The following is a 24,851-nucleotide window of genomic DNA, read 5'->3' on the forward strand; positions in this document are numbered from 1 at the left end:
AAATTATCAGGGATGGCTCGTCCAGTTTCAATGGTGGCCTGGTAGAAGGTTTCTTAAAGTCTGACATCGAAAAATATATTTCTTTACGAATGTGCTAGTACCTAAATGGAAATCCAGGAGAGAATCACATGGAAATGCTAGTTTATAGTATTAATTATTTAATTCTGTAACAATGTCACACCAACCTTTACGTATGAAACCATTTTAATTGGATTTGAGGCTGAAATTTTAGTTTGTTTACTAAACTTTATTGTATTTCTCGTGTCTGTGCTCTGGTCTCTTTCAAGCTTGGCATCATATCTTCCAGAAAGTTGTAAAAAGGGCGGGGGGGTTAAAACATGTTTTATGTTCTATGACATGTTAAGGAACTGTTTCAATAAATTACCATTGTAAAGCTTTAATCCAGATGTATTTGATTGGTGGTCTTCCCTTCCATCCTATCATTTCTGTCAATCAGACACTTTGCAAAATCTGGTAGTCGTAGCTCTTTTGATCAAGAGTACACTACATTTTTTTAAACAACTAACACCATTTAAAGATGCATTTTGGATGCTCATTGTTTTGTACTGTGCTCTACTTCCTCTGAAGATTCGCTAAAATTGTATTTATAAGTGAGCTGGCTGAGGCAAAGGCAGAAGCCGTGAATACCCTCAGACTTAGATAAGAGATGTATCACCTAGCGGAAACACACATGGGTGAAAATTGTTGTTATCAGCTGTGGCAGTACTGGGGGGCCCTCTGATGCACATCCAGGTCTAGAATATGTATCGCATTATAGGGTATGAAACAAATTCACAAGACCAGCAATCACACTCGGTGAACCGGAAAGGGTAGATACTAAATGTTGAAATAGGAACACTTTGCTTGTCACATTTGTATGCCAAAAACTGTATAAATATACTCATAGGCTGCAGATTCCACAATTTAAGGAATACTTTTTTTTAATAATAGCAATACAACTCCTCAACGTACAGTATGTCTGTAAACAAAGCGTGATATTATTAGGGTTATTGTGATGAAGCCCCTCACCATCGGATGACTGAGTCTGTTTGTATGTTTGAAACATGAGTTGTCGGCGCTGCTCTAATGAAACATTGTGCTGTATATTTTAATAGCTAATTAGAGAAATGCAGTTGCTATAGCTCGTCCTGCTGGCCTACTTTTCCGTTTCCTGTATATGTTTGACTATGAAACACTTCCCCTGAGTGTGTTACATTGCAGCCTCTTGAAAATGAGCCCAAAAGAAACAGCTGAATAAAACTCTGGAAAAACCATCCCCGCTTTTTTGCAACATTCGATACGACCCCACCCCCCACCCTTCCTCCGTCTCACTTCCTGACGAGCAAGACAATTCGATGCATTGCACTCTGCTGATAGAAGCTTCTCTCCACACTGAGGTCAGGTGTCATGTCCTTCATACTTTCTCCATCTGCCCGGGCTCCTCCGTAAGCCTCTCTCTGGGAGTATCAGCCAAGCAGAGTTTCACATGTGTTATTCCGGCTTCCATGAAATGTTTTACTGCCAAAAGTGGAGCTCTCATCTGGTTCCCCCGGAAAGACCTGGGTCTTGTACGTATCGGCTGGTTTTATGTTTCAAATTCAAGATTAGTCATAAAAGAGGTCGGAGGCGATGATGACAGATTTTCATCCTGAATTTTATGGCCATTTAAACGACACAAATGTATATATATATCTGCGAGTATCTGTGTGGGTAACATTGTCATGGAAAATTGGTCAGGATTAGAACTGGATAGACTTGTTGTTGATTGATAGGCTCAACCGCCTTTTCCCTAAATAAAAATACTTGTCACATTCATATAATTTTATGTTTAAAAAATACACATAAACAATATATTTACCCAAACCCACGTGCTGTCACTTAACTCAGGAACACGAATTAACTTTTTTTCCATGTTGCTACATGTTCTTCTCTTTTTTAATTATGCTAATACCAACGTACAACTAAAGTCAGCAATTATGACAACTTTTCAAACATTTAAAATATTCATAAGATTTCATTTTCATACCAGGAACTATGTATTATCAGTATTGTAAGAAAACATGTGTGTTGTTGTGGAATAAAGAATATAATAGAATAAATGAAATAGATACACACACAATAAGATTAGTAAAATAATTGACTCGTACATAAAGTTTTACAAAATCAATTAACTGAAATTTTATTTTGAACCTTAAAGAACTAGGTTTACATCAGACCTATCAAACTATGGTTCAATTCATTTGTTCAGGCACAACACAAACTATCAGTACAATGTCGACCGAACCCTGAAAACTGGCTGTACTGTGGGTAACTTGAAAAGAAAGCGACCTCAGTAAACCATTATTTATTTGAGAATTTCATCCCCCAGTACTGTTACGAGTGGGATGTACAGCTAATGTTAAGTTCATTTCAGGAAGAAAAATGTGAAATTTTCCTCTGGTTTGCAAAGACATTAACTTGGTTGGTTCAATCCAGCCGTTGGGCCTTGAGTGTGAGCCTCTGAACTGCATGTTCGGTGTAAATTGTTAAACTTATTTGACATTGTATGACACTTTGTTCAACAATGTTGTGTAACATGGGCTTTAAAAATAATATTTCTCTATATTTCACAAAGTTCTCCTCACCAGGTCGAAGTTTAGGATAAAAAGTTGGAATTTGGTTCGGGATAAAAGTGAAACTATGGTTGTGGAGGCTGAAGTTCTACTCTGCTACCTAAAGAATCGATTCAATCTTGCAGGCGTAGTTCATAGTGAGGGGTTTGTCTCTCTCCCGCTCAGTATTATCGGCTTTCATGAGTTATGGGATCAAATGGGCAAAAGCAGGAAGCATCCTTGAGGTATGGACTTTTTACTGTTGGCTTCGGAGATAGTGATATTTCTCTGAAGCAGAGATGTGTTTTTGAGTTATAAGTGTGCCGTGCCGTGCCCGTACATTTACAGTATCTGTCACCGTGCTCGGGTGGAATAGATTGGGTCCGCCTGCGCCCGCGTGGGTATCATTGCGCAGAGCAGAGCACAGCTTAATATCTGTGTTTGACGTGGGAGCCCATTAATAAGGGCCTGATCCCGGCCCTGTGACAGGACTGCTGACAGAGGGGGATCATGGGGAAGAATCATGCCCCTGCTGTGGGAGCCCGAGCTGCAGGTAGACCCATTCCGCCTTCCCCAGGTGTCATTATGGATGCTGGGGAGGGAGCAAAAGAGGGAGGGCCACAACTGACATCTACATTAATCACCCCACCACACCTCCGCGTGCTGTCTCCCCCCAACCTCCAGGTCCTAATCATCCCCTCGAAGAGACCAAACCTGGTAAGGGGATAGTCAGGAATGAAAGATATCCAGCTAAGAGCTCCCCAAATACCACTCTGATCTGATCATGAGTGATGCTGCTACCTGATCCCCTGACCTGGCACACAATTAAAAACACTTTCCTCTCCCCCCTCCTGGACTCGCGGGAGGACCAGGTTTGCAGCAAGTGTGCATTTTCCCACTGTCAGTCTTTGATTCATCGTTTGCATCCGAATTGCACCTTAGTTGCATGCAATTAGAATGCAGCAAATGTCTCTGCCGGAATGTGCCGTCCCCAAACCCCCTGAGTGTGCGGCTGCTGTTGTGCGCCTCTGATTGTCTCGGAGATATCGCACTCTCCACTTGGAGACCCCCTATTGATCCTCAGCTGTGCTTTTATCTACAAAAAACAACAAGCAGCCCGCAGCACTTAGCCTTTAGATGAAAGATCCGTTCACATATCATTACCATAAAAAATCAGAGGGTGCGGTAATTAAAGGAGTGTAACACTTCAGATCTGACTTCGCGGATGTAGGTTGTGTATGTGAGCCTGGGAGCACATTCAGAAGCTATTCAAGAAGCCAAGAGATTCACAACTATGTGTTTCTGTCTTCGGGATTGATTTTGCTACAGGAAACGATTAGCCTATTAAGAACCCAGCCTGGTATCCAAGCAGGAAATATCTCAAAATCTTGTTTTTCATTTTATGTTTTTTATTTATTTAGTGACCTTATCTTGGTTGACGGGGAAGTAGGTAGTGATGGGTTCATGAAACTGCTCAACTGTTACTGATACATTATGATACAGAAAGGCCACTAGATGGCACTCTTAGTTTAGGATGTCCAGTTTTATTGAATTAGGAGATCGGAGAGAAAGATTGTAAAAGGCCATCTAATGGTCTTTGGAAAAATATAGACTGTATCATGATACAGCATCAACTGTATCATGAGGCCTCATCAACCCATCACTAGAAGTAAGGTGTTAACTGACCGTTTAACTTGAGCCACAATGTTAGACACTAGTGATGGGTTGATGAGACATCATGAAGCAGCTGACGTTGTGTCATGATACAGTTTGAATTGCACCAAAATGAAAATATTGCTATTTTCTTGGGGGGGACTAAAGCAGAGATGCTATATCATGAGACCTCATCAACCAATTACTATTAGACACAGTCCAAGTTACAGTAGGTGAACAGACACAACAAAGTCTATAAGAGACAGAACAGAACGTGCTATAAGTCTCTCTTCTAGTTATTAAACTTAACTCTTGTCATCAATAACTCAATATATTACTCTTCTAAGATGACTAATAACACCAGAAACGCTCTGCTCTTACTCTTCAAAGCACATCTGCTTTCCCTTCTTTCATTAAATAAAGCATGTTTTAAGGAATAAGACTGAAATAAATTCTGAACAATCGATAAGAAAATGAAAATATATCAGCATAATAGATCACAACCTTGAATCTTTAAGTTTCTCTTAACATCGCTTGATCTGTTTCAAGATAGAATTTGCTGAATTTTTTTCTTCTTTGCATATTGATAATGTTGCTACCCTGGTTTCCACTGACATTCAAAAATCATACAGATGTTAATTTCTGATTGTCTTAATTGCTTGTAGTTATCAAATATCACCACACTTTGGAGAGATCTCTGCTCTATCGGATCTTCTCCAATTAAAATCCGACCTGATCGTCATCATTGCGGCACGTTGGGTTGGCAATCATTGTTACATAATCTAATAAAAGGATTTTTATGACTTCAAGTTAGTATGTATTAAAGCTTAAACTGCCAGATTATAGTTGAAATATTATGACCAATATGGCTTGTATTTTTGGAAATCTTTGGAATCTTTCATTCTTAACGTTGTGACTTTGTTGATATACATCAGCTGCAGTGTCATTATATTGACCTCGACCTTTGGTTGCACTTCTTGCTGAACACGATTTTGTTGACTTTGGGAATCAACTTGACCAAATGAAAGGAGGACAAAGATTGATGAGGCCGAAGTCAAACACAGATTTTAATGAAACCCAGAATCTACCAGAGAGCAGATGGCACGAGCAGAATAATGGAGGCTGATACAATTATTATCTTTAATTAAATACAAAACACATTGTTGCACTAAAACCTGACAGCAGTTGTGCTGTGATCAGTTTAAGTCCAAAACAAACGATCTGTCAGTCGAGCGGGCGATTCCAGAGGAAAAGTAATCGCACAAAAGACTGATTTTCTATTACTCTCTGTTTTTTAACGCCTTTGTTTTAATCTGTGTTGTTGTTCCGCTTGCTCCGATCCAGCACTCATGCTTTGCCCTCATTTGTGTGTCTTCACCCTCGTCTGCACGCACCCTGTTTCCTAATGAAGGAAGTAATCAACCTCGGAAACTCTGTTTCCTACTAATATTTTGAATTCCCACTAATACCGGCGAGCATCAAAAGCTTACTTTTGGTAATAATCAGTCTCCACTGCAGCATTTCATTTTAATGTATCACGCCTCATCTTGAGTAAACACAGACTCTACTTTAATTAAAATAAATCCACTTTCAGCTGATATTTAGACACCGAGGGGGGATATCTACGCCTCAGACACGCTGATTGAAAATGGGGAATAAAAGGTTGGATTGGGGGAGAAATACACTCTACTTACTTTTCCATCAATGAAGCCCTTCACCTCATTGTTTATGTTGCAGCCAGGCTTTTCTTCTTACTAAATGACCTTTCTCCAATCCGCCTTTTCTCCCCTTTATTTGTCTCCAGCCTTCACAAACACTGATGACACAATAAATTTCCCTCTGGTATGTGCAAATGTGTGTCCGTGTGCGGTTTTCGGTAGAATCTAGGACAACGAGGAGGCACGGAGAAGACAGCATTTGCATGCAGCTCACAAACATATTAAAATATGAAGACAAATCGTCTGGTCAACTGACAGCCGGCGAAGGGAGTGAGCTTTAGCAAACGTACAGCGTGTCGCCGCTCCCACTGAGGGCAAGTTTGAACATGAAGTTTGACAAACAAACGAAAGAAGAAAAAAAAAACCCCAGTCAAAGCTGTTATTAAAGCCGATAGATGTGGGTCCCTGTGCCACAGCCGCCCTGCAAGTCTGTCTTCTTTTATTGGGAGTGTGCGGTTTTCACACGACCCTTCAGGGGGAATCCAGTTCATTTCTGAGGTCTCTGTTCTGAAGTAGAGGTTCATTTTTTTAAAGCTTTCTTTATAGTACCTTCACAAGTTTGACGGCATTCTGAGAGGAGATATGCGGTTTACAGAGAAGGTTTAAATATCAGGATTTTACCCTTTTTGTGATATAATTGTGAGGATATTTACAGATGTCTTTGTTGTATTACTTATTATATATATGGAAAATTCATGACGTATATATATTTTAACATATATCTTTATTTTGAATCACCGGCCATTCAATGAAGGTGCCTTTTTTTCCAGTTCAAGTTCCCCAAAAAATGAACAAATGTGTATATAAAATATGTTAAAAAGTGGATTAAATTGCTTTGATTTACATAATTATGTTTAATTTCACTGTAAATGTAAATCTTCACTTCACTTTCAAACCACTGAAGATCTACTTAGACTAAACACCTAATTTCTCTTTTTTTTTAACTGCATTGCCTTTAATTCCATTATCAAAATTATTCCACTGATTTTATTTACATAATACTGTAATTATTTTAAAAACATTACTATGGATTTAATTCTTATATGGGGTATTTGTTTTACATGTCTTACAAATGGGTCCAGTTAAGTGGAATGACCCCAGAGTATATATTTGAGATCACTTTGATTCTGCTTAAACTATTTCTGGGTTACAGAAAGTATCGCAAACATGTGTGAGGAGTTTCTCTCCTCTAGTTCGACTGGGCTCCGATTTGCTCACGATTTAAAAGAAACATAGAGATAGTTGCTAGAAAGATGTAGATTGTGTGTAGGTGTGAGTGAGTTTGTATGTATCCTGTCATAGACTGGAGATATGCCCCACCCATTACCGCTACCCAATTACGGGAATAAGCAGAAGATAATGAATGACTCAATCGATTTGACGAGACAGACGGATTCAGAATGGTCAAAACTGGGTGAGAGATATTGGCATTTTGAAAAGCTTCAGGGGGTGTTTGAGATGCTGCCCTTTAGCTGGACAGATGATCTAACTGAGGTTTAGATAGCTCTAGTTTTGTTGCCACTGTCTTTTAAAACCTTTTTTTGAAATCTGTCGATGGTTGTTGCTCGAGAAGCTCCCTGATTTAAGGAGATATGTAAAAGGTTGTAGGAGGAGTATCTAGAGCTGAGTGAGTTGAAGAGGAATGAAGAGGGAGTGAGAAGACGCAGGAGGGTAAGGGTCGTGAAAACAGGTTTTGGGTTATTTGATAAGCACTGAAGGGAGGTGAAGAAGAGAATGCAGGCATAGTGGAACGGTTGGAAAAGACCGTTGAAATGAAAAGATCATAACAATATATTGAAGGGACAGAGGACAAGGAGAAGTTCAAAGACACATTTAAGAGCGTGGTTGACCAAAATAGAAGAAAGGACACAAGGTTTTTGGTATCAGGGGGTTTTGTTCCAGTAGAAATGGATAATGGACAATGAGATAAGTTATATAATTCAACATGGGTTATTAAAAAGGGTCTATTGGAGTTGAATTTAAAAAAAAGCTTTTCTTTGTCAGTCAGAGTATGGTCTGCATCAGAAAAGCAGCAGTCATCATGCACCGATTTAAACTATTATAGATATATTTTGACCTCAGATGGACAATGTGCAGACTTAACATTTTCTTCTAATTTAAAACAAGATCCTTTCATCTGAAATGAGTGTCTAGTATTTAAATGATTAAGAGGTGAAGTATTTTTATTTTGAAATGTATACACATAAATGTTGCTTGTGCGGCTCGCAGCAAAACATCATTTGATTGTTTTATTTGTGTCGTTTATTCTCCCTCATCCCTGTTTATTCAGGCTTGAAGTGGAACATTTGTTTGCTCTGTATTTATTGCTCTGTCTTTTCAACATATGAGCGCGTGGGTGTTCTCTTTTGTCGACCATAATTATTGATTCCAGATTGGACTTTAGTGAGAGAGATTCTGGCTGTGATTCACTTTTATTCCGGCGAGTGTTAAATTTGTCAAATCCTCCCGACTGCGAGGTGGAAAAAGACGTGATGGAACGGTGCACTTTTAAAGATTGATTTAGATTATACAGCTGTGGGTTTTTTTTTCTGAACCACCAGTGTGCCGCTGTTGTCACTGTCACCAGTAGGGGGAGCTCACAGCTCACTGTGGCGCAGGGAGGCGGTGGCACTGGGAGAGGTTGCTGGGCAGTTGTGCAGACTAAACCTTCTTCTCCTCCTCCCCTCGGTGTGAACCTCACTGCCTGTGTCACCACTGCTGAGTCCACTTACATGATCTCGATTTGTCTTCACTTTAATTGTGTCACTTTTTTCTTCATCCTCTTGGCCCTAAAAAAAAAAAGCATATGCAGCTGTGCACATGTGCTGCTCAGGACTCAAGAAAGACCCCTCCTCTCGTCTGGGTGTCTTCATAAGTCACTGATCGCTGACAAAGATCTGTGCAACTCGACTAGGATAAGAAATCACTCCTAAATTTTGGGATAGTGGAATATTTGCGTGATTGTAATGACATTCTATGACTTCAAAAACTCAATCAATGAAATTTTAGGTTATTTAAGATTCTATTCTATACTGAATTCATATAATCCAAAAATTGTCTCTGTATTGTCTTCTGATCCAAAAAATATAAATTTGAGTTTAGTTATAATATAATCTTTCAGATTCAAAATGTTAATGTGTATATATTTCTCGACACTGAATCTATATTGTTACTTTAGCTCAATAATGGCTGTTTTTTCTTAGTGTTATATGTTAGATTTGTCTTTATGGCAATATATATTTGGCTATAGGACTCATTTTGAGTTGTTTATGTCATTGGCACATATTATTTAATGCTATTCAAAGAGACTTAAAGTCCATCTTTTTTTAAATAGTAACAAAAAAAATCTCATATGATTTCTTTTACGCATGTTTTCCATTTGTATTTGCAGACAGTAAAAGCAAACTAAACACATCCCTTACGCTGGTGAAGTTTATTTTTTTATCATTCATTTTGTAAGATCCAGGTCCATCTCAAAGTCCTTCTCCCTTCCCTCCTTGAGTGTGTGAGGAGTGTGTCCAGCAGCGTCAGTGCGCAGGGCTGCGGGTTGTGCCGGCTGTGCGCAAAAAACACCGTGCGCTCCTAGCGGCTGATGTCACGAAGGCGCAGAGGGAGAAGCACAAGATCTGGTTGACGATGGCTGCACAGATCTGCCTCTCAAGCTGAGCACATGGGTTCCCTGGAAGCGGGTTGCGAGAGAAACTTTTTGGGGCGAGTGCGGAGTGGCGGATTTCCAGCGAGAGCCATGTGTCCTCCAGCGAGGAGCCGCTGAGACCCGAGGAGACCCGAGAAGCACTTGCTCCCGTTTGGACTTAACACTGAAATAGTCTCTGTCAAAGTGGATGATTTTTGAACTGAGTTCGCTCCTGCTGGATGTGATAACCCCGGGTCAGCGTCCGTTAAATGGATCCTCTCTTGTTCAGCGGACTTATCTAGCCGTTCTTAAACACGGAGTAGATCCACGGGACTTGTTTTCTATCCAACCTGCTGTGATTTTCGTGGATTTGCGCTCCCGCCGTGGATGTTTAATATGCGAGGATGGGTCCACTAGCGCTCATGCTTGTCGCTGGATTACTGTATCTCCGAGTGGATGGTGAGTTTGAACACAGTTGCCTGTGGAAAAAGTTTAATTCTGGTTTTGAATTGAATGCTTTTTCTAACTTTTTTTTGGCTGAAATAAAGCAACGTTATGAATGAAAAACGTGAATTTTATTCTAAACATACCATTACGACATATCATATTTTTAAGAGATTCCTTCTTACTTCTTTTAAATCTTATTCTTAAATGACTTTTTGTGCGGCTATATTCCTCATTACTGTACAGTTAACTGTCATCTCTCACAGTGACTGCAGATGAGATATTTTCAGACTCAGGGAAACATAGTTGTTGTTTCATCAGGTCACAAACTGATCATGTGAGTGGAAGATGTCCTGAAGATTAACTGAGAACTGTGTTTTTTGTTTGTAAAGTGTATAAAGTTTTTATTTTATTATTTGTTTATCGATCTTAACCTGTAGATAAAACTGGATCCTTTGACAAGTGTACATAAAGGAGCTGGGTCGAATACCCAAATGATCAGAATTTGAAGCTTTTGGTTCATTTTGGGTCTTTCTGTAGACAAAAATGTTCTTGAGCGTCTGCCAGCATGCCTTCCTGGACTGGAAACACATCTGGTGGTGTGGTGAGGGGTTACCAAGGGGTATTTCTGTCAGAAATAGCTATTCCCTTACTCGTGGTCCAGACACATTTTTTTTAAAATTATATTACAATTTTTTTAAACAAGAAATAAAAAAGTGGGAAAAAAAATCAAGTTATCCTCTCTGGTGGTATATAAAGCTGCAGGAATAGATGTAAAACTGTGGAAATAGTTACATTTTCTCGAACCCAGGATGAACTGTGACCTTCGGGTGGATTAGAAAAAAGAACATTTCATTCACTTTTCTGATTGCGGCGCACCTTATTCCGCACATACAAGCAGACAAAGAGACGCTTTTGATGACAGAATGAGGAAATGCTTCTCCTCCAGTCAGTCTTTCAACTGTGCCTTCCATTCACACAATATTGAGTGATGATGATTCATGCGTATGTTTGCTTTGCATTGTTTGCACAACTAAGCAGCGTGTATTTGTAGTTAGTAAATGCAAAATCCAGCAAAATCCCCTATTTCTTCTTCTTTTCTCCCACCTGTCAACTCCTGCTTTTGTTCTTCACAGCTGCAAGTTTTGAAGCTTTTTTTTTTCAGTTCTCTTGATGTCTTAAGGTAGCAAATCATGTCTCATCTAATAGCCGAGTTTGAATATATCCTTTTTTTTTTTTTACCTTTTAATGTCTTTCACACTCTGCTGGGCCAAACCCACTGGTTGCTAGGCAGTGGCTGATGGCATTGCTGGCTGCCCAGAGGGAGAGGGCGCACATCTCCCCGGGAGTTAGAGGATCTTCCCAATCATTTGCTTGCTTCCCCCCCTGCCAAAGATCTCACCCATCACCCAGCCCAGAGGTAATCTGCGGGTCCTTGGAGAGGGAGGGGCTTCCTCAAAGTCCACTTAGGCAGACAAAAAGGTCTGGAGTTGTATTCTCTGGGCAGAGTAGGCAACAAAGCCAAGCCTTGTGAATGGCGTCAGTCGGTGTTTAGTGCTCTGTGATTAATGCTGCGAGTGTGTAGGAGAGAGGAGAATGAGTTGAGCTGGCTGTTTGGAAGATAAAGAAGACACTACTTGAAATCTGAAGCAACCTGATGCGTTTTCATTGACAACCTTAGGGAAAATAAATAAAATCATTTATTAACATGGTCATTGTATAGGTTTACAATTTGGGACATCATAGACCATTTTACAAACTACGCTACAAGAAATTAACCTTAAACATACATTTACGAAAAACGTCTTGTCTTGACACTGTTCAATATTTATTAATAGCTAAACTATTAGCATCACAATTGGACTCTTTTGAATTGGATTTTAGAAACCTGTTTTTTTGTTTTCATTTTACGGTCTTGTCAAAGCAACAATAATCTACACTTTATGGTTTAAGTTGATGGTGAACGTCATGTGGTAAATTAAAATCCAGAAAAACAGGTTTCACTTGAAAATGGTCGTCTTTTAAATGCTAATATTTGAACTACATATTAAGCAAACACAAAATAAAACTAGCTCACGCTTGTGTTCATTGAGTAGCTCAACCACACAGATAATACAAGTGAATCTTTTTTTTTAGCTATTTTGAAAGGTTTAGAGGGTAAAAGAGAGAAAGTACTTTTTCATAGATGCGATATTAAAGCTGGTTAACACAACCATTAAAACTAGTACACAGGCCGTTACATCCGGTTAGCGTCTAAACATAAATGTAGAGGTAGTGTTTTGTATATAGAAAACTATACAGTATCTAAATACATTTGTATGTTATACATTTTAAAAAGACACGTATTCCAATACTAATGTTAACATGAAGTTTGTAAGAAATGTTGCTATCATAAGTTGTCTCCCGTGTTTTGTGTTGAAACGAGTTTAGGAAATATAGTCAAAAGAATTAGGATTATTTTCAGCTCATCGTAGTTGTTCAGACTTTAGTTGGCTCCGACACATCGCACCACAGGACCGTGGTTTTGTAAACGCTGAGTTGGTAGAAAGTTCCTTTCAAGAGGAATGAACTCTTCACTGAAGTTGCACAACCCGACCGGAGAGTAACTTCTCCGCTGATGACGCTGATCTAATGGGAGAGGTTTGAAGTGCTGCCCTATAATGGAAAGTAAGCCCAGATTAAAATAGTGCCGGTGAATGATGAGACGGGTCCGGGGTCGTTGTGTAAGAGCCTTCGCAAAGTCTCGCCCTAAATGTGATTGTTCTGCTCGACTTGGCAGCGTTTAGCCGGTATTATTATAATTGAAGTTAATTTGCTGCGATGGTGCTCCTGTAACGACAAACCTTCATGTGAGATCTGCAGGACACTCATCTCACGCGCCGGCTATCGTCTCATCGCTGTCTGGGACTCCTTTTGAAGAGAGCACCAATGTTTAGGCTCTGATTAACATCAAAAATGAGGAACAAGAGCACTGCAGCTACATGCATTGTGTGGATGCCAAAAGTCTTTATTGACCAGTCGCGAGGACTTGTCGACTCCTGCAATCTCTTAAAGGCGAGGCCTGGCTACATCTGAGCTCACGTTTCAGCAGCCATCGCTAAACTTTGTTCAGGCTAATGCCTTTAGATTTCCATAGTAGTTGGAGCGATAGTCGATGGCAGATTTCACGCCTCGGTGAAGCACACTTCTGGCTTTCCAAGAGCAGAACGAGCCTTGCTCGATGGTATGATTTGCTGCCTTTTCAACAAGGAACTTTAATTTGATATAATCAGTCTAAATTGTGCGGTTCAGGCTGGTGGTGGATAAAACCTACTCAGAGAATTTTGTAGAGGCGAAGAAAAATCGTGCACCTGCTGCTCTTGATGATTCAAAACTTTGGTCTTTCTACTTTTGTTTTAAGGTGAGCTCACACACCTGCCAGAGAAACATCCAATCAGTCGAGTGATTGCTCAACAGTAAACAGATCTCAAAAACTTGACATTTAACCAAACCACTTAGTTGCAAATTACTGTAACTTGTGTACCAGTTGTCTATCGATCTTTCTTCTCAAAGAAAGTTTTGATTGCAAAACCTTTTTATCTGTTCATCCCAACGTCCATCCATCCATCCATCCATCCATCCATCCATCCATCCATCCATCCATCCATCCATCCATCCATCCATCCATCCATCCATCCATCCATCCATCCATCCATCCATCCATCCATCCATCCATCCATCCATCCATCCATCCATCCATCCATCCATCCATCCATCCATCCATCCATCCATCCATCCATCCATCCATCCATCCATCCATCCATCCATCCATCCATCCATCCATCCATCCATCCATCCATCCATCCATCCATCCATCCATCCATCCATCCATCCATCCATCCATCCATCCATCCATCCATCCATCCATCCATCCATCCATCCATCCATCCATCCATCCATCCATCCATCCATCCATCCATCCATCCATCCATCCATCCATCCATCCATCCATCCAACCATCCATCCATCCATCCATCCATCCATCCATAAAATACAGATCATAAAGACTTGCTAAAAGTAAAAATCGCTAAACTAAATCTTTTTTTATGTATATATTTTTGTGAGAACCAATAATTTTAATAGAAAAGAAAACTTTTCAACACATTAATTAATAAATCATAAAAGTAAAATAGATGAACCAAATAAGACTGGAGAAAAACTTCCAACATTCCTAATCTATAGCTAAAATGCGATGAGAACTGTTTGATCTTTTGTCACATCGTGCCATAAAACCTTTGTAAAACTGCATTTACCTCCCTTATGTCCAAACAGGCAAATATTCTGGTTCTTCAAGTTCCCAGAGTCACAATAAATGACAGCCCTGTATATGCAGGGACTCCCATGCTAGTCCATGCTAGTCTGTAGTCTCTGGATCATGTATAGATCAGTTTAAACTTGCAGCTGTTTGCTAACAGCAAAAAAGGAGCTGGCATTGGGTAGTCATAATGTTAGTCCTGACCAGGGTGATACCAAACCAGTTTATGATGTATGTTTAACCTGCTTCCTCGATCTGGGTGCGATTCATAATCAAAGACCATCTCGCAGTGTTTGATTTATCCATCAATGTCTTCTTCCCGGAAGAATGTTTGACACGAAGTTAATCAAAAGCCGAATCAATCACACGGCAGAAGTCGTCTACATACACGCGTTCTTCTCTTTGTGCAGCGAAATTAGCCGCATCAATGAGGGTGGAATTCAAACACAGTAGGACACCTGTGATGAGAGCTCAGGGATGGGGGGCGAGGGGGGAGTGATATGATGAATGGAGCGTGCTGACTAAAGGAAACGGTCAGAGCTTCCACCTGCCTGACACACCTGCACTCACAAAACACACACCTGATTCTTCCAGCCCTCCAGGCCTCCTGATGTGGACATAATCCCAGCTCTTTTTTCCAACCCAACTCGCTGTCCAACATGTGAGGCAAGCTGGCAGACCAAATTACTACTTCTAATCTCCTAAATGAGACAGCTGTTGACAAGAATATAGAGAATGTACGCAGGGGTTTATTTGAAAAGGTGATAGGCTAAGAAAATACTTGTCAAACCCTATTTCTGAGTATGATAATATTAAAAAATGGATGACATGCTAGAAATAAATATTAAATTATTTGAGAATCAATACATTAAAAGATGAAATATGTGTAGAGAAATAAAAATAATATACTTAGTTATTTACATGTATACATGATGACTCATGTCTATAAATCTGTTTAAATAAATTACAAAAAAACACTGCTGAAAAAAGCATCATCACAACACAAAAATGCATATTAAATCTATCAAAAATACAAGTTTAATTAACTGATTCATCACTGATTGATTGCAGGTTAATAAAAAAAATACTTCATTAAAAAATAAAAAGTACAGAGAAATATAAAATGGTAAATAAAAAAATATTGTCACAAATAATTGTATTTAAGTCATTATTTGAAATCCTGACATGACCACAATTTGGTTAAACAGTAAAAAAAAAAGGTCACAACGATCTGGTGAAAGAGGCAGGGATGTCATACTAGTGAGGCTGATACACGAATACTCAACCACATAACTATAAACGCACTCGGATGCAAAGCGACTCACACTTGGACGTGCAAATGCGCTCTGGCAACCATGCAAACACAAAGACACTGGTTTCTCCACGCGTTTAACTTATAAAGGAATCAGTAATGACTCACTGGAAGCAGCGTGAGCGGCAAAACCATTTACTATACACCACATTTTGCTGTAATTGGCAGACGAGACTGGTTTACATTTCCTGCCTTTTATTCACTCATCTATTCTGCCACAGTTCTTCATTATCAGGAGTTTGTGCAACAGTCGTACTTAAGCCGACTGACTCACCGGTGTTGTGACAATGAGGTCAAGTCTTTTGATGAAAATGTATGAGCCGTCTCCGAGATTTGTAGCGATAGACAAGCAAAGGCGCGACACTTAGGCACACATCCATCACAACAAGCAGTCGTCCACTCGTGCTCTAACGCCACTCAGGCTTGAGCTAGTGAATTAGGTGTCTGAGTCTCCGGCCATCCAGAGCCGAGGTATGGATCACCCATGCGTGGCAGCTCGATACCTTTATTCTTGGGGTTACCTGGTAATCTCACAAAAATAGTGTTTGATCACTGAGCCTTGTATATCGACTGTAGATTGGTCACTGAGTTTCACTCAGGCTGAGACAGGACTGTCTGAAAACACTAGACATGGTGTATAAATGTTACCTTTGTGTTCCTTTCCTGCTGAGCTAGTCGTCTTTGTGGTGTAGTCTTTGTGAAAGACTTCAATCCATCAATACTTCAAATATTAGTTATTCTGCCAAACAACTGTCATTTCCTCTTTTCATAAAAATAAAATCAATAAATCCAAGAGAAGCCAGGAATAAATCCATGCAACATTGCTCTTTGTATTGTGAACTTTTAAGACAAAATTCATGATTTTCATTTAAAAAAAAAAAAACAACAACTATGTTTTCCTGTCATAAGATTTCCATAATTTGAAATGGTAACTATGTTATTTAATCCTCACATTTTTTATTCTCAGTGTTATTTGTTATGGGGTATTGCATATTTCAAGAACCTAGCAAGGTCATTAAGAAGCTTAACCTATAGGGATATACATTTGCAAGAATCTGTAGATACAATACGTATCACGGTACAGTTGCTACAATACAATTTATATTGCAATACTGCAGAAACAAAGATATATTTTTATTTATTTATTTTCTCAGGCACTGCAGAATTCAAAAACTGCACAACTCTTGATTAAATCTTGCTTTAATGACTTTTTAAAATATGTCCAAACATCAGCTTTTTGTGAATAGGATATTGTAAATGTATTCAAAAGAAAGTTGTATAATGTGAAAAAAAATCATGGAAAATGTAGGTTTATATTCACTATAACATTAGAATTTGATTGTGTGATTCCCAAAAAAAGTATTTTTGTCCTTTTAAATACATTTTTGAGAGTTTATATAACAGACCTTTTGACCTTCTTAAAGTGACACTGCTGAAGCTGTGTAAAATCTCTTCTAACGTGGCATCCTTGAACTATCAAACCATTAAGTCTGACATGCCGGATATCTAATGCCCTCCGTGGCACACGCTTACCAATATTTTTCATCTCTAAGTGCTGCCGGGATTTGATAGAGCTATAAAAGTCGCTCTGTGTTTGTGTGATGTTTTCATAACAATCATTGTTTTTGTGTGGCCGTGGACGCGTGGCGCGATGGAACTAGTCCTTCATCCACTTATTGCTGACACCCACCTGAACCTGAAGGCCAGGAAGCCAAACTAGATGAAGTGCCTGCTGCAAAATAACTTTAATAAATCTCATAGCAAGCTCCACATAGAGGTGCCGTTTGATTACCCTCCCTCGCGAGTGTGTCCGTCATGTGGATGTTGGGTGGCCACTGATCAAGCTCACTCTCAGGTCAAAGGTCAACGCCTGCGTCTGGAGGTGCTGAGTAGACCCCCGCTGACTTGCATGGACCCCGCAGTGTTCGGGCAGCAGGTCACGACCCCCACACACCTCCATTTATCCCTTCATAGCTCCTTAAATATGCCGTATCTCTGACAGCAGTTTTCATTTTTAGATCACGTCCCAGCAAAACATGTCGGGGCGTCTTGACAGCGCTGATATGAAAATGCTTGCCGGGGGAATCAATCGTTGTCTCTCCATTCTTCACAGTTGGAAATAGTTTGAAATTGGGGATGCAATTTATGAACCCTGCTGTGTGTTTTGATTCTAATCTGCCTCCTGATGATGTACGATTGGTGATGAAGAAGCAAAGAGAGCACTCAAGTTTCTCATCAATTGTACAGAAATATAGCTTGTTTTTTAATTTAAATGGCAGCATACTTTTCTAAATGTCATTTTATTTGTCTATCGCCATGTGAAGCTACAAATAACTCTTCCAGCTGACACTATTTATTAAGTTTTCTAGATGCTTTGCTGACGTTATCCGTCAAAAGAGAGATTATATCTGAGTGAGCTGAAGGTTTCACTTTGAGCAGCTCTGCAGCAGATCAAATATTCCCACAGTTATCTATATATACTTCATCTGCATGGAGGGCAAGAGGGCAAATAAACATGCAGACGCAATAAGGAGCCCCTACACTGCTTCCAAAAATACCAGGAGGAATCCTATCTGTTCTGAGTCAGTGAGAGCTTGAGTTGCACCTCCTAGAATTACCTCTGTGTTTGCCTTCAGATCATAGATCTGGGGAGAAGGATGGCTGTGTATCGGACTCTAGCGTAGAACAGATGCTAGTGAAGTGAATTCTTCAGCTTCCTCTCATACATACGCTTGGAGATGTTTTTGATTTTGAAACCTGGGACTCTGTTTCAGAATTAAAGTAAAATAATACATGTTTTCTCTTAATAAAAGCTATAGTTCCTAAAAAAAAAGAAGAAAATAAATCAATTTGTTTATGGCATTAGACTCAAACTGCGGTAGTGAAACAATTATATCCTTTGACAACTATATATTTAATCGTAGTAATATGTTATTATGAATGTAAAAAATGTATATTTTTCTATACATAAACTAAAAATGTTATTATTCTGTTATGATGAATTTTGATTTCAGAAGCACTAAAAAAAGATTAACTCGTATTCAAACCTCACCACAGAAGGATAGTTTACTTTTGCCTTCTGTTCATTCAGAGCAGCTGTAAATGATTAACTGTCAGTGCTCCAGCATTCATCACAGCCATATGAGCATATTTTTAGACAGTATTTTTAAACTTTTATTTATTTAAACAATATCTATTCATACCTTTAAGTAAAGCTCAGCAGGTGGCAGAAGGAACACAATCATTAGGAGCAAAGACAAAAACAAAGAACAAAATATCTCGCTACACAAACTTTGATGAATCCTTCAAAATATTTGTGGATCCAGATGGAACTCATCAACACTAAAACAATTGATAATCTTTCAACCGCGTTTCCTGTTGTTTTTTAAACATAACTTTGCTCAACTAAACTCATGGTTCTGTTGTTTCTGATGCAAAAAGAGATGATGATATATATATTAATAACACAGAACTTCATGGTGAATGTTAGGGTCTGAATTGCAAACTATTAATTTATTAAAATAATCTTGTTAGCTTGAGGGTCTAGGTTACATGCTTATACATATACAACATTAAAAACATGTTGTACATTGATATATTATTGATAGAAATCAAATTACCGTCGAAAAATGTTATTTTTGTTGCGTTGCCGATCATGTAATGTATGCGTATATCTTATAGTTGCACTAAGACAAGTGACAGACTAAGTCCTTCAATTCTTGGTCTTAGTAAAGGTTGGACCATTACGGCCAGTACTATATTTGTCATGGTGTGTCAAACACTCCGAGCTCTGGCAATCCTTTTCCTCACTATTCTGGAGGTCATGTGCTGTGACAACAATGACAGCCGACCTAAACCAAGATGAATCTAGAGTTCAGATTGAGCTTGTGTCAGCGCAGCTCCTGGATCGACAATAACATAATTCTACCAGCACCCTCAGTTTCCCTTCCTGCCTCCCTCACCCTTTTTTTTTTTGGATGACTTATATAGCACTGGTTGGAAGCATATAGCCAGCGAGGCAAGGTGGAGAGGTATAGAAGGGGAGCGAACCAGAGGAATTGGGAGGTAGAGGGGGAGAATGCATTTGAGATTTGCCAACATGGACCTGCTGCATAATTCATCTCTGCTTGAACCTCTTTGAGCTTCTTTTTCAAGTGGGCAGATTTATATTCTCTGAGCTTGCCGGGGTTTTGCCACTTCTGCCATTTCTGTTTCCAGAATGCCGCCCTTTCCTGGACGTTGTTTGATATTTCACATCACTTTTTTTGGGGCTACTTGGCCCGGGTTGCTATTGGATACTTTTGATCAGAACACATGTCTGTCGGCAGAATATCTCTTAGGGGAGCCTTTCCTTTTAAGACCGACCGAGGTGCGTATTGATTTGCTCGGTGGGTTCGAATTTCTCCCGGGAGCTAATGGAAATAATTACGAAAAGATCATCAAAGGCCTGACCTTCTGTAGTACACATGAATAAATATGTGACAGAGATAAGAGGTAAGGCTATGTGTGCGGTCAGTAAACCGTGGGGGGCGAGATAAGAGCCACAGCTGTAATTTGGGGATGTTTTTCCTTCCTTTTGGACTTTTACATCTCACTGCTTACATTTCAATGACCTGTATGATTTTGTGAGACAAAAACACTGCGCAGCAGGAAGGCGCTTTCAACACTGTTTACAGTCGTGATAGCGCCATTACAAAATTGCATCCGACTCAGTGAAGCCGACATAAGTAGTCTGGAAGAAAAAGCAGCGAAAACATCAGCTTCTGCTTCAATAATCCTCCTCTGATTCCATCTTCTCCTCACTTGTTTGTTTGTTCTCCGGATCCCAACAAGAGTGGATGACTGCACAGAGGCAAAAGTAATGGTGGTGTTATTGCAGACAGGGGGAAGAACGGTATTTTTGATTGGAGCATGTGCCCTGAGACCCAGTGAAGTGCACTCGCCTCAGCTCAGAGAGCACTTGATGGCACAGCACCAATGATCACATTAAAAGGCCAACAGAGAGCATATTTTTCACACAGAGAGTGAGGAAGGCACCACTATAGGAAGCTGACAATTGACTTGAGAAGTTGATGGTTTCGTGGCCGGACAGTGGGAGGAGCAGTGAAGTCCCTTAAGAGCCAGAAAAACTATTGCAAAAATACCACACTTCAAGAATGTGAAAAAATGAAAATGTGAAAATGTTTTTCCAGAAATCTTAAGAACTTTCTGAACTCAACATCTGGCTAATAAAACATGTTTTACATTTCAATACAGTCCTAGCACCTCCATGGTATAGCCACTAATGGTTCCTTGGTGTTTTGCAATTCCATTATCAAATTTGAAATGATCGTAACCCCTTGAAGTTTAATCCCAAATACAAAATGGAAACATCTAAAATCAATTTAGATCAGCACTTTGACAGTTTGACTGCCTAAACACAGAAAAGATTCATGTGCACAAAAGTTGCTTGGTTTAAAGTATCTCCTGAATGATTAGTATAAGTAATAGAAAAGAAAGTTCCATAAATGCAAACCAAAAACAGATTTGCAATGATATTCAGGATGAACATCCATGGTGTTCGGAAAAGCATCTTCTCAAAGCTTATGGTCCATTTGCAATCCATATTTGTACAAAGTCAGATGAAAACAATCATTACATCAAAATAAAGCATTTCCTGTAATACCTTTAATTTTATAGTTAAAATGGCCCAAATTCACAGTGAAATCACATAAGAATCCAACAAAACCTGAATCAAATTTGATCAAGTGATGACCTTTTGTGGGCCCCCCGCTAATTAAATATGAAACCCTTAGCTTTATCACTAGATGTCCCACCATTGTGCTGTTCTATAAAACCCAAAGGGCAGCCGATCAACAGTGAGTCTCACTTAAAATAAACATAAGGTACTACAAGTTTCTTGTCCTAGTACACCAGTTTAACAACTCCTCGACACTGACTTGTTAATTGGCAAAAAAAATATAATAATAAAAATCCAGGTTTTAAAAGTTCAAAAACATTTTTTTATCCATTCAAATTATTAAGATATTACTGCCAAAACAAAGTGTTTGTAGGTAAATTGTAATTGAGTAATTTTAAAATGTATTTAATTAAGGAAACAATACATCTGCAATTAAAAATGAATTATCAATGTTGTAGATTAAGATTAGCATTACGGTTTCCTGCTGAAACATCTTGTGTCTACACCAACAAAAACAAAAGCTTCTTAATGTCACATTTATCAGGCCACTGTTCAAACATGCGTGGTATTTAACCATATCTTGTTCACTCAGAGGTCTGTCCAGCTCACTCTGCTTAGTTCTGCAGAGGCTGCTCTCATTTATACAGGGCCGACCGGAGCAGATGGAGACTGGAGGTTTAAGTGATTAGAAAGGGGTAGATTGGAATACAAATTGGATTCGAAGAAATTAGAACGATATAAATCGAATGTAGTTGCTGCAATTTGGCGCAGGGCATGCGCAGTGGTCTTGGTGGGAGTACACCGCGGGGCATGTGGATTATGGGGGAAGCAGATGCTCTGATGAGATAAGAATAAATGTGCATTTGACACTCCATCCAAGGGAGATGAGGTTTCTCCAAGTCTGTCCTTAATCTTGCCCTCCATTTATCAGTGTCACGGTGTTAATTACGCTTTCATTTACGGAGTCACTTACTGCCAGAGTACAAACTTGCCCCCCTGTCCTTGCTTTGACAGAGCGACTGGCTGTCGGCTATCTGATGAGTCAAAGCGATTGAATAAAATTGCTTTTTTTTCTAAACTTGATGCAGTGATGGGTAGAAAAGTCATATATGGTGACCACTGGCCATATGCTACATATTTAATTGCTCTATTATAGTTGTCACTTTATTAGCCTCTCAATTCCAGTTTTTGTTACACTTGTAAATACACTTTACGACTCTAACAACAAAAATTCAATAAAAATACTCAAAAGAGAACTCAAAGGCATTTATTACATTTACACGCTCAGGAGGAGCTGGGGTGGAGGTGGGCTGTTGGTAGGACATCCTTGGTGGATTTAATGTGATTTTAGAACATAAAAGTGAGTCAATTAAAGGATTCTTACTTTTTACCTGTAAGGTACATTTTAGCTATCTAGTTTAAGCTTCCCATAAAAAAGGGTGGAGGAAGCACTTGGGGAAAGAAGACATTGGTCAAGGTGATAATTTCAACCCATATTGTGATATATATATAGAGAAGATTATAAGATTTATTTAAGCGTTAAATATTCATTATCAGCAGGGCTTGACACCTCCAAAATTTTGTCATCTTATCCCATTTTTATTAACATGCGTTGATCTATTTTTAAGTTTGTCACGACAGTTACAAAACCTCCCTGGTGGAGGTGGATATACATTTTCTATTATAATAGAGTTTTTTTTCTAATTTTTTTTATGGTTTTAATTCCAGCTTTAACAGATACAAGAACATTAAATCAGTAAAAGGTGTACAGGGAACAATTGTGTTTCCTTTTTTATTTCATAAAACTCAAATTTACCTTCTTCTAGTGTCTTGTTGTCAGCTTATTTACTTTAACCTCTGTCTGTAGCCTCTCCTTGTCCGATCACTAATCAATAAGAAGGAAATGTAGAGAATTAGCAGACATTAGGCAAGAAGAGGGAACACACTACCTGCTGTTCAGGGGTCAATATTCCACTGACTAGATCCTGAATCTTGTAGAGACAAATGATCAGCTCTTCGGATCTTGGCGATGAGATGACTTTTACCATCACCTCCCTTTGCTGCCGACTCATGAGTCCAAAAGACCGTAGCACAGCGTGTCCCAACTTCCCCTGGGAAGGAAGTGAAGGTGGGAAATGTGCATAGCTAGCCAGACAAAGACCTGGAGCAGCTGTTTTGTATTCGCCCTACACTCAAATTAGCTTTTGCATAGGCTGGTGGGCATCGCCACATATCCCTCATTGCATGGCCCTGGGGAAGGACACGGTTAGAGCTCAGTCACATACCTGCAGCAATCATTTCCAAACTGACATTTACCTCATTAGTTGTATCGACGGGTAGAACACCAACCTTATTTCTCTTTCTCTTTGATTATTTGATTCTGGATCAAACTCCTTGATTGTGTTTCTCTGTGAGTCTGTGGCTACATATGTGTGACCCACGGTGTCTTATCTCGACAGCTAAGTCCCGGTCGCGGACACGCACCGCTCCGAGCATTATCTCAGCTGCCAGACTCTCCCGGTTCACCCACTGGAAAAAAAAAAAGGAGAATTAAAAAAAAGAGCAGGTCAAGGTCCTCAGTCTCAGAGGATTAGCATTTGACTTAAGTCTGGACCTCAGCATAATTATTCACACCGAGACCGTGTTCCCTTAACAGTGGATTCAACAGTTTGACTTGTTTGCATGGCAATGAAATTTATCATTTGCGTTTGTATAGTTCAGATGTAAGCTGTCTGTATGCCGTCATTCACCGGTTACCCCTCGGGTCCAATTACCCCTGAGCGTTTGCTTTTAGGGGTGGTGACGAGCAGATGGTTGCTTTTAGAAGGGCCCCAAAATGAGATTAAAGGACGCAGTATGTGATTTATGCATGCATCTCACCGCAACTACTTGTCAATCCAGACCTTAATCTATTGTCACTGTTTCTTCAGGTGATTAGATTTTTTTTATCGATTCTGTTGCTTAATTCACAAATTTTCCAATTAACTGCTTCTTGTTGCATCCTCGGGACCACGTTTTGTGGCCAATTTTTTTTTTCAAATTATGTTATATATTTTTTTACATTCATTTTGGAATGTTTGTTTTTCAGTTGTTTTATGCTTATTCTCACTAGAATACATTGTTACCTTATATTTTTACCAATCATTTTGTGTAACTCAAATTTTTGATATTTTGTCAGATTTTTGGAAGACAAATTGAATACTTCTTTTTAGATGTATTGTTACACACATCCTAATTTTCTTATCATACTACTTTTTGGTCAAGTTATACACTTATTTTACAATGACTACATATTAGTCTTATATAATAAGCAATGATTTTTTTTTTCCTTTTCAATTTTTTTTTTTAACATATTCTATCAATCTTTTTTTTCATTTATTGCTGCATTTATCTTATTATATTTTCATTACTTCGGATCAATATTTAATCTCCTTTCCAAAGATGATTATCTTGTATTACATTCACATATCCAGAGACAAGGGAATTGCCAATATTAGCTGGTATCTTTCCTATACGTTCATATTG

General features: G+C 39.1%; 1 protein-coding gene across 5 annotated transcripts in view; it reads left to right on the forward strand.

Annotated features, from left to right (window-relative positions):
• robo2 (roundabout, axon guidance receptor, homolog 2 (Drosophila)) overlaps positions 1-24,851 on the forward strand; it is a 305,161-nt gene that overhangs the window by 120,565 nt on the left and 159,745 nt on the right. The window contains exon 1 of one of the 5 annotated variants that reach the window (XM_087795576.1): positions 9,493-10,055. The exons of the other annotated variants lie outside the window; for them this stretch is intronic. Coding sequence (XP_087651702.1) covers positions 10,001-10,055 — 55 coding nt within the window. The 5' untranslated portion in view covers positions 9,493-10,000. Of the gene's footprint in view, positions 1-9,492; positions 10,056-24,851 lie in introns of those variants that run through there. 5 annotated transcript variants of the gene reach the window in all.

Source organism: Callionymus lyra, chromosome 7 (assembly GCF_982586985.1).
Source record: "Callionymus lyra chromosome 7, fCalLyr1.hap1.1, whole genome shotgun sequence".
Classification (NCBI taxonomy): Eukaryota; Metazoa; Chordata; class Actinopteri; order Syngnathiformes; family Callionymidae; genus Callionymus; species Callionymus lyra.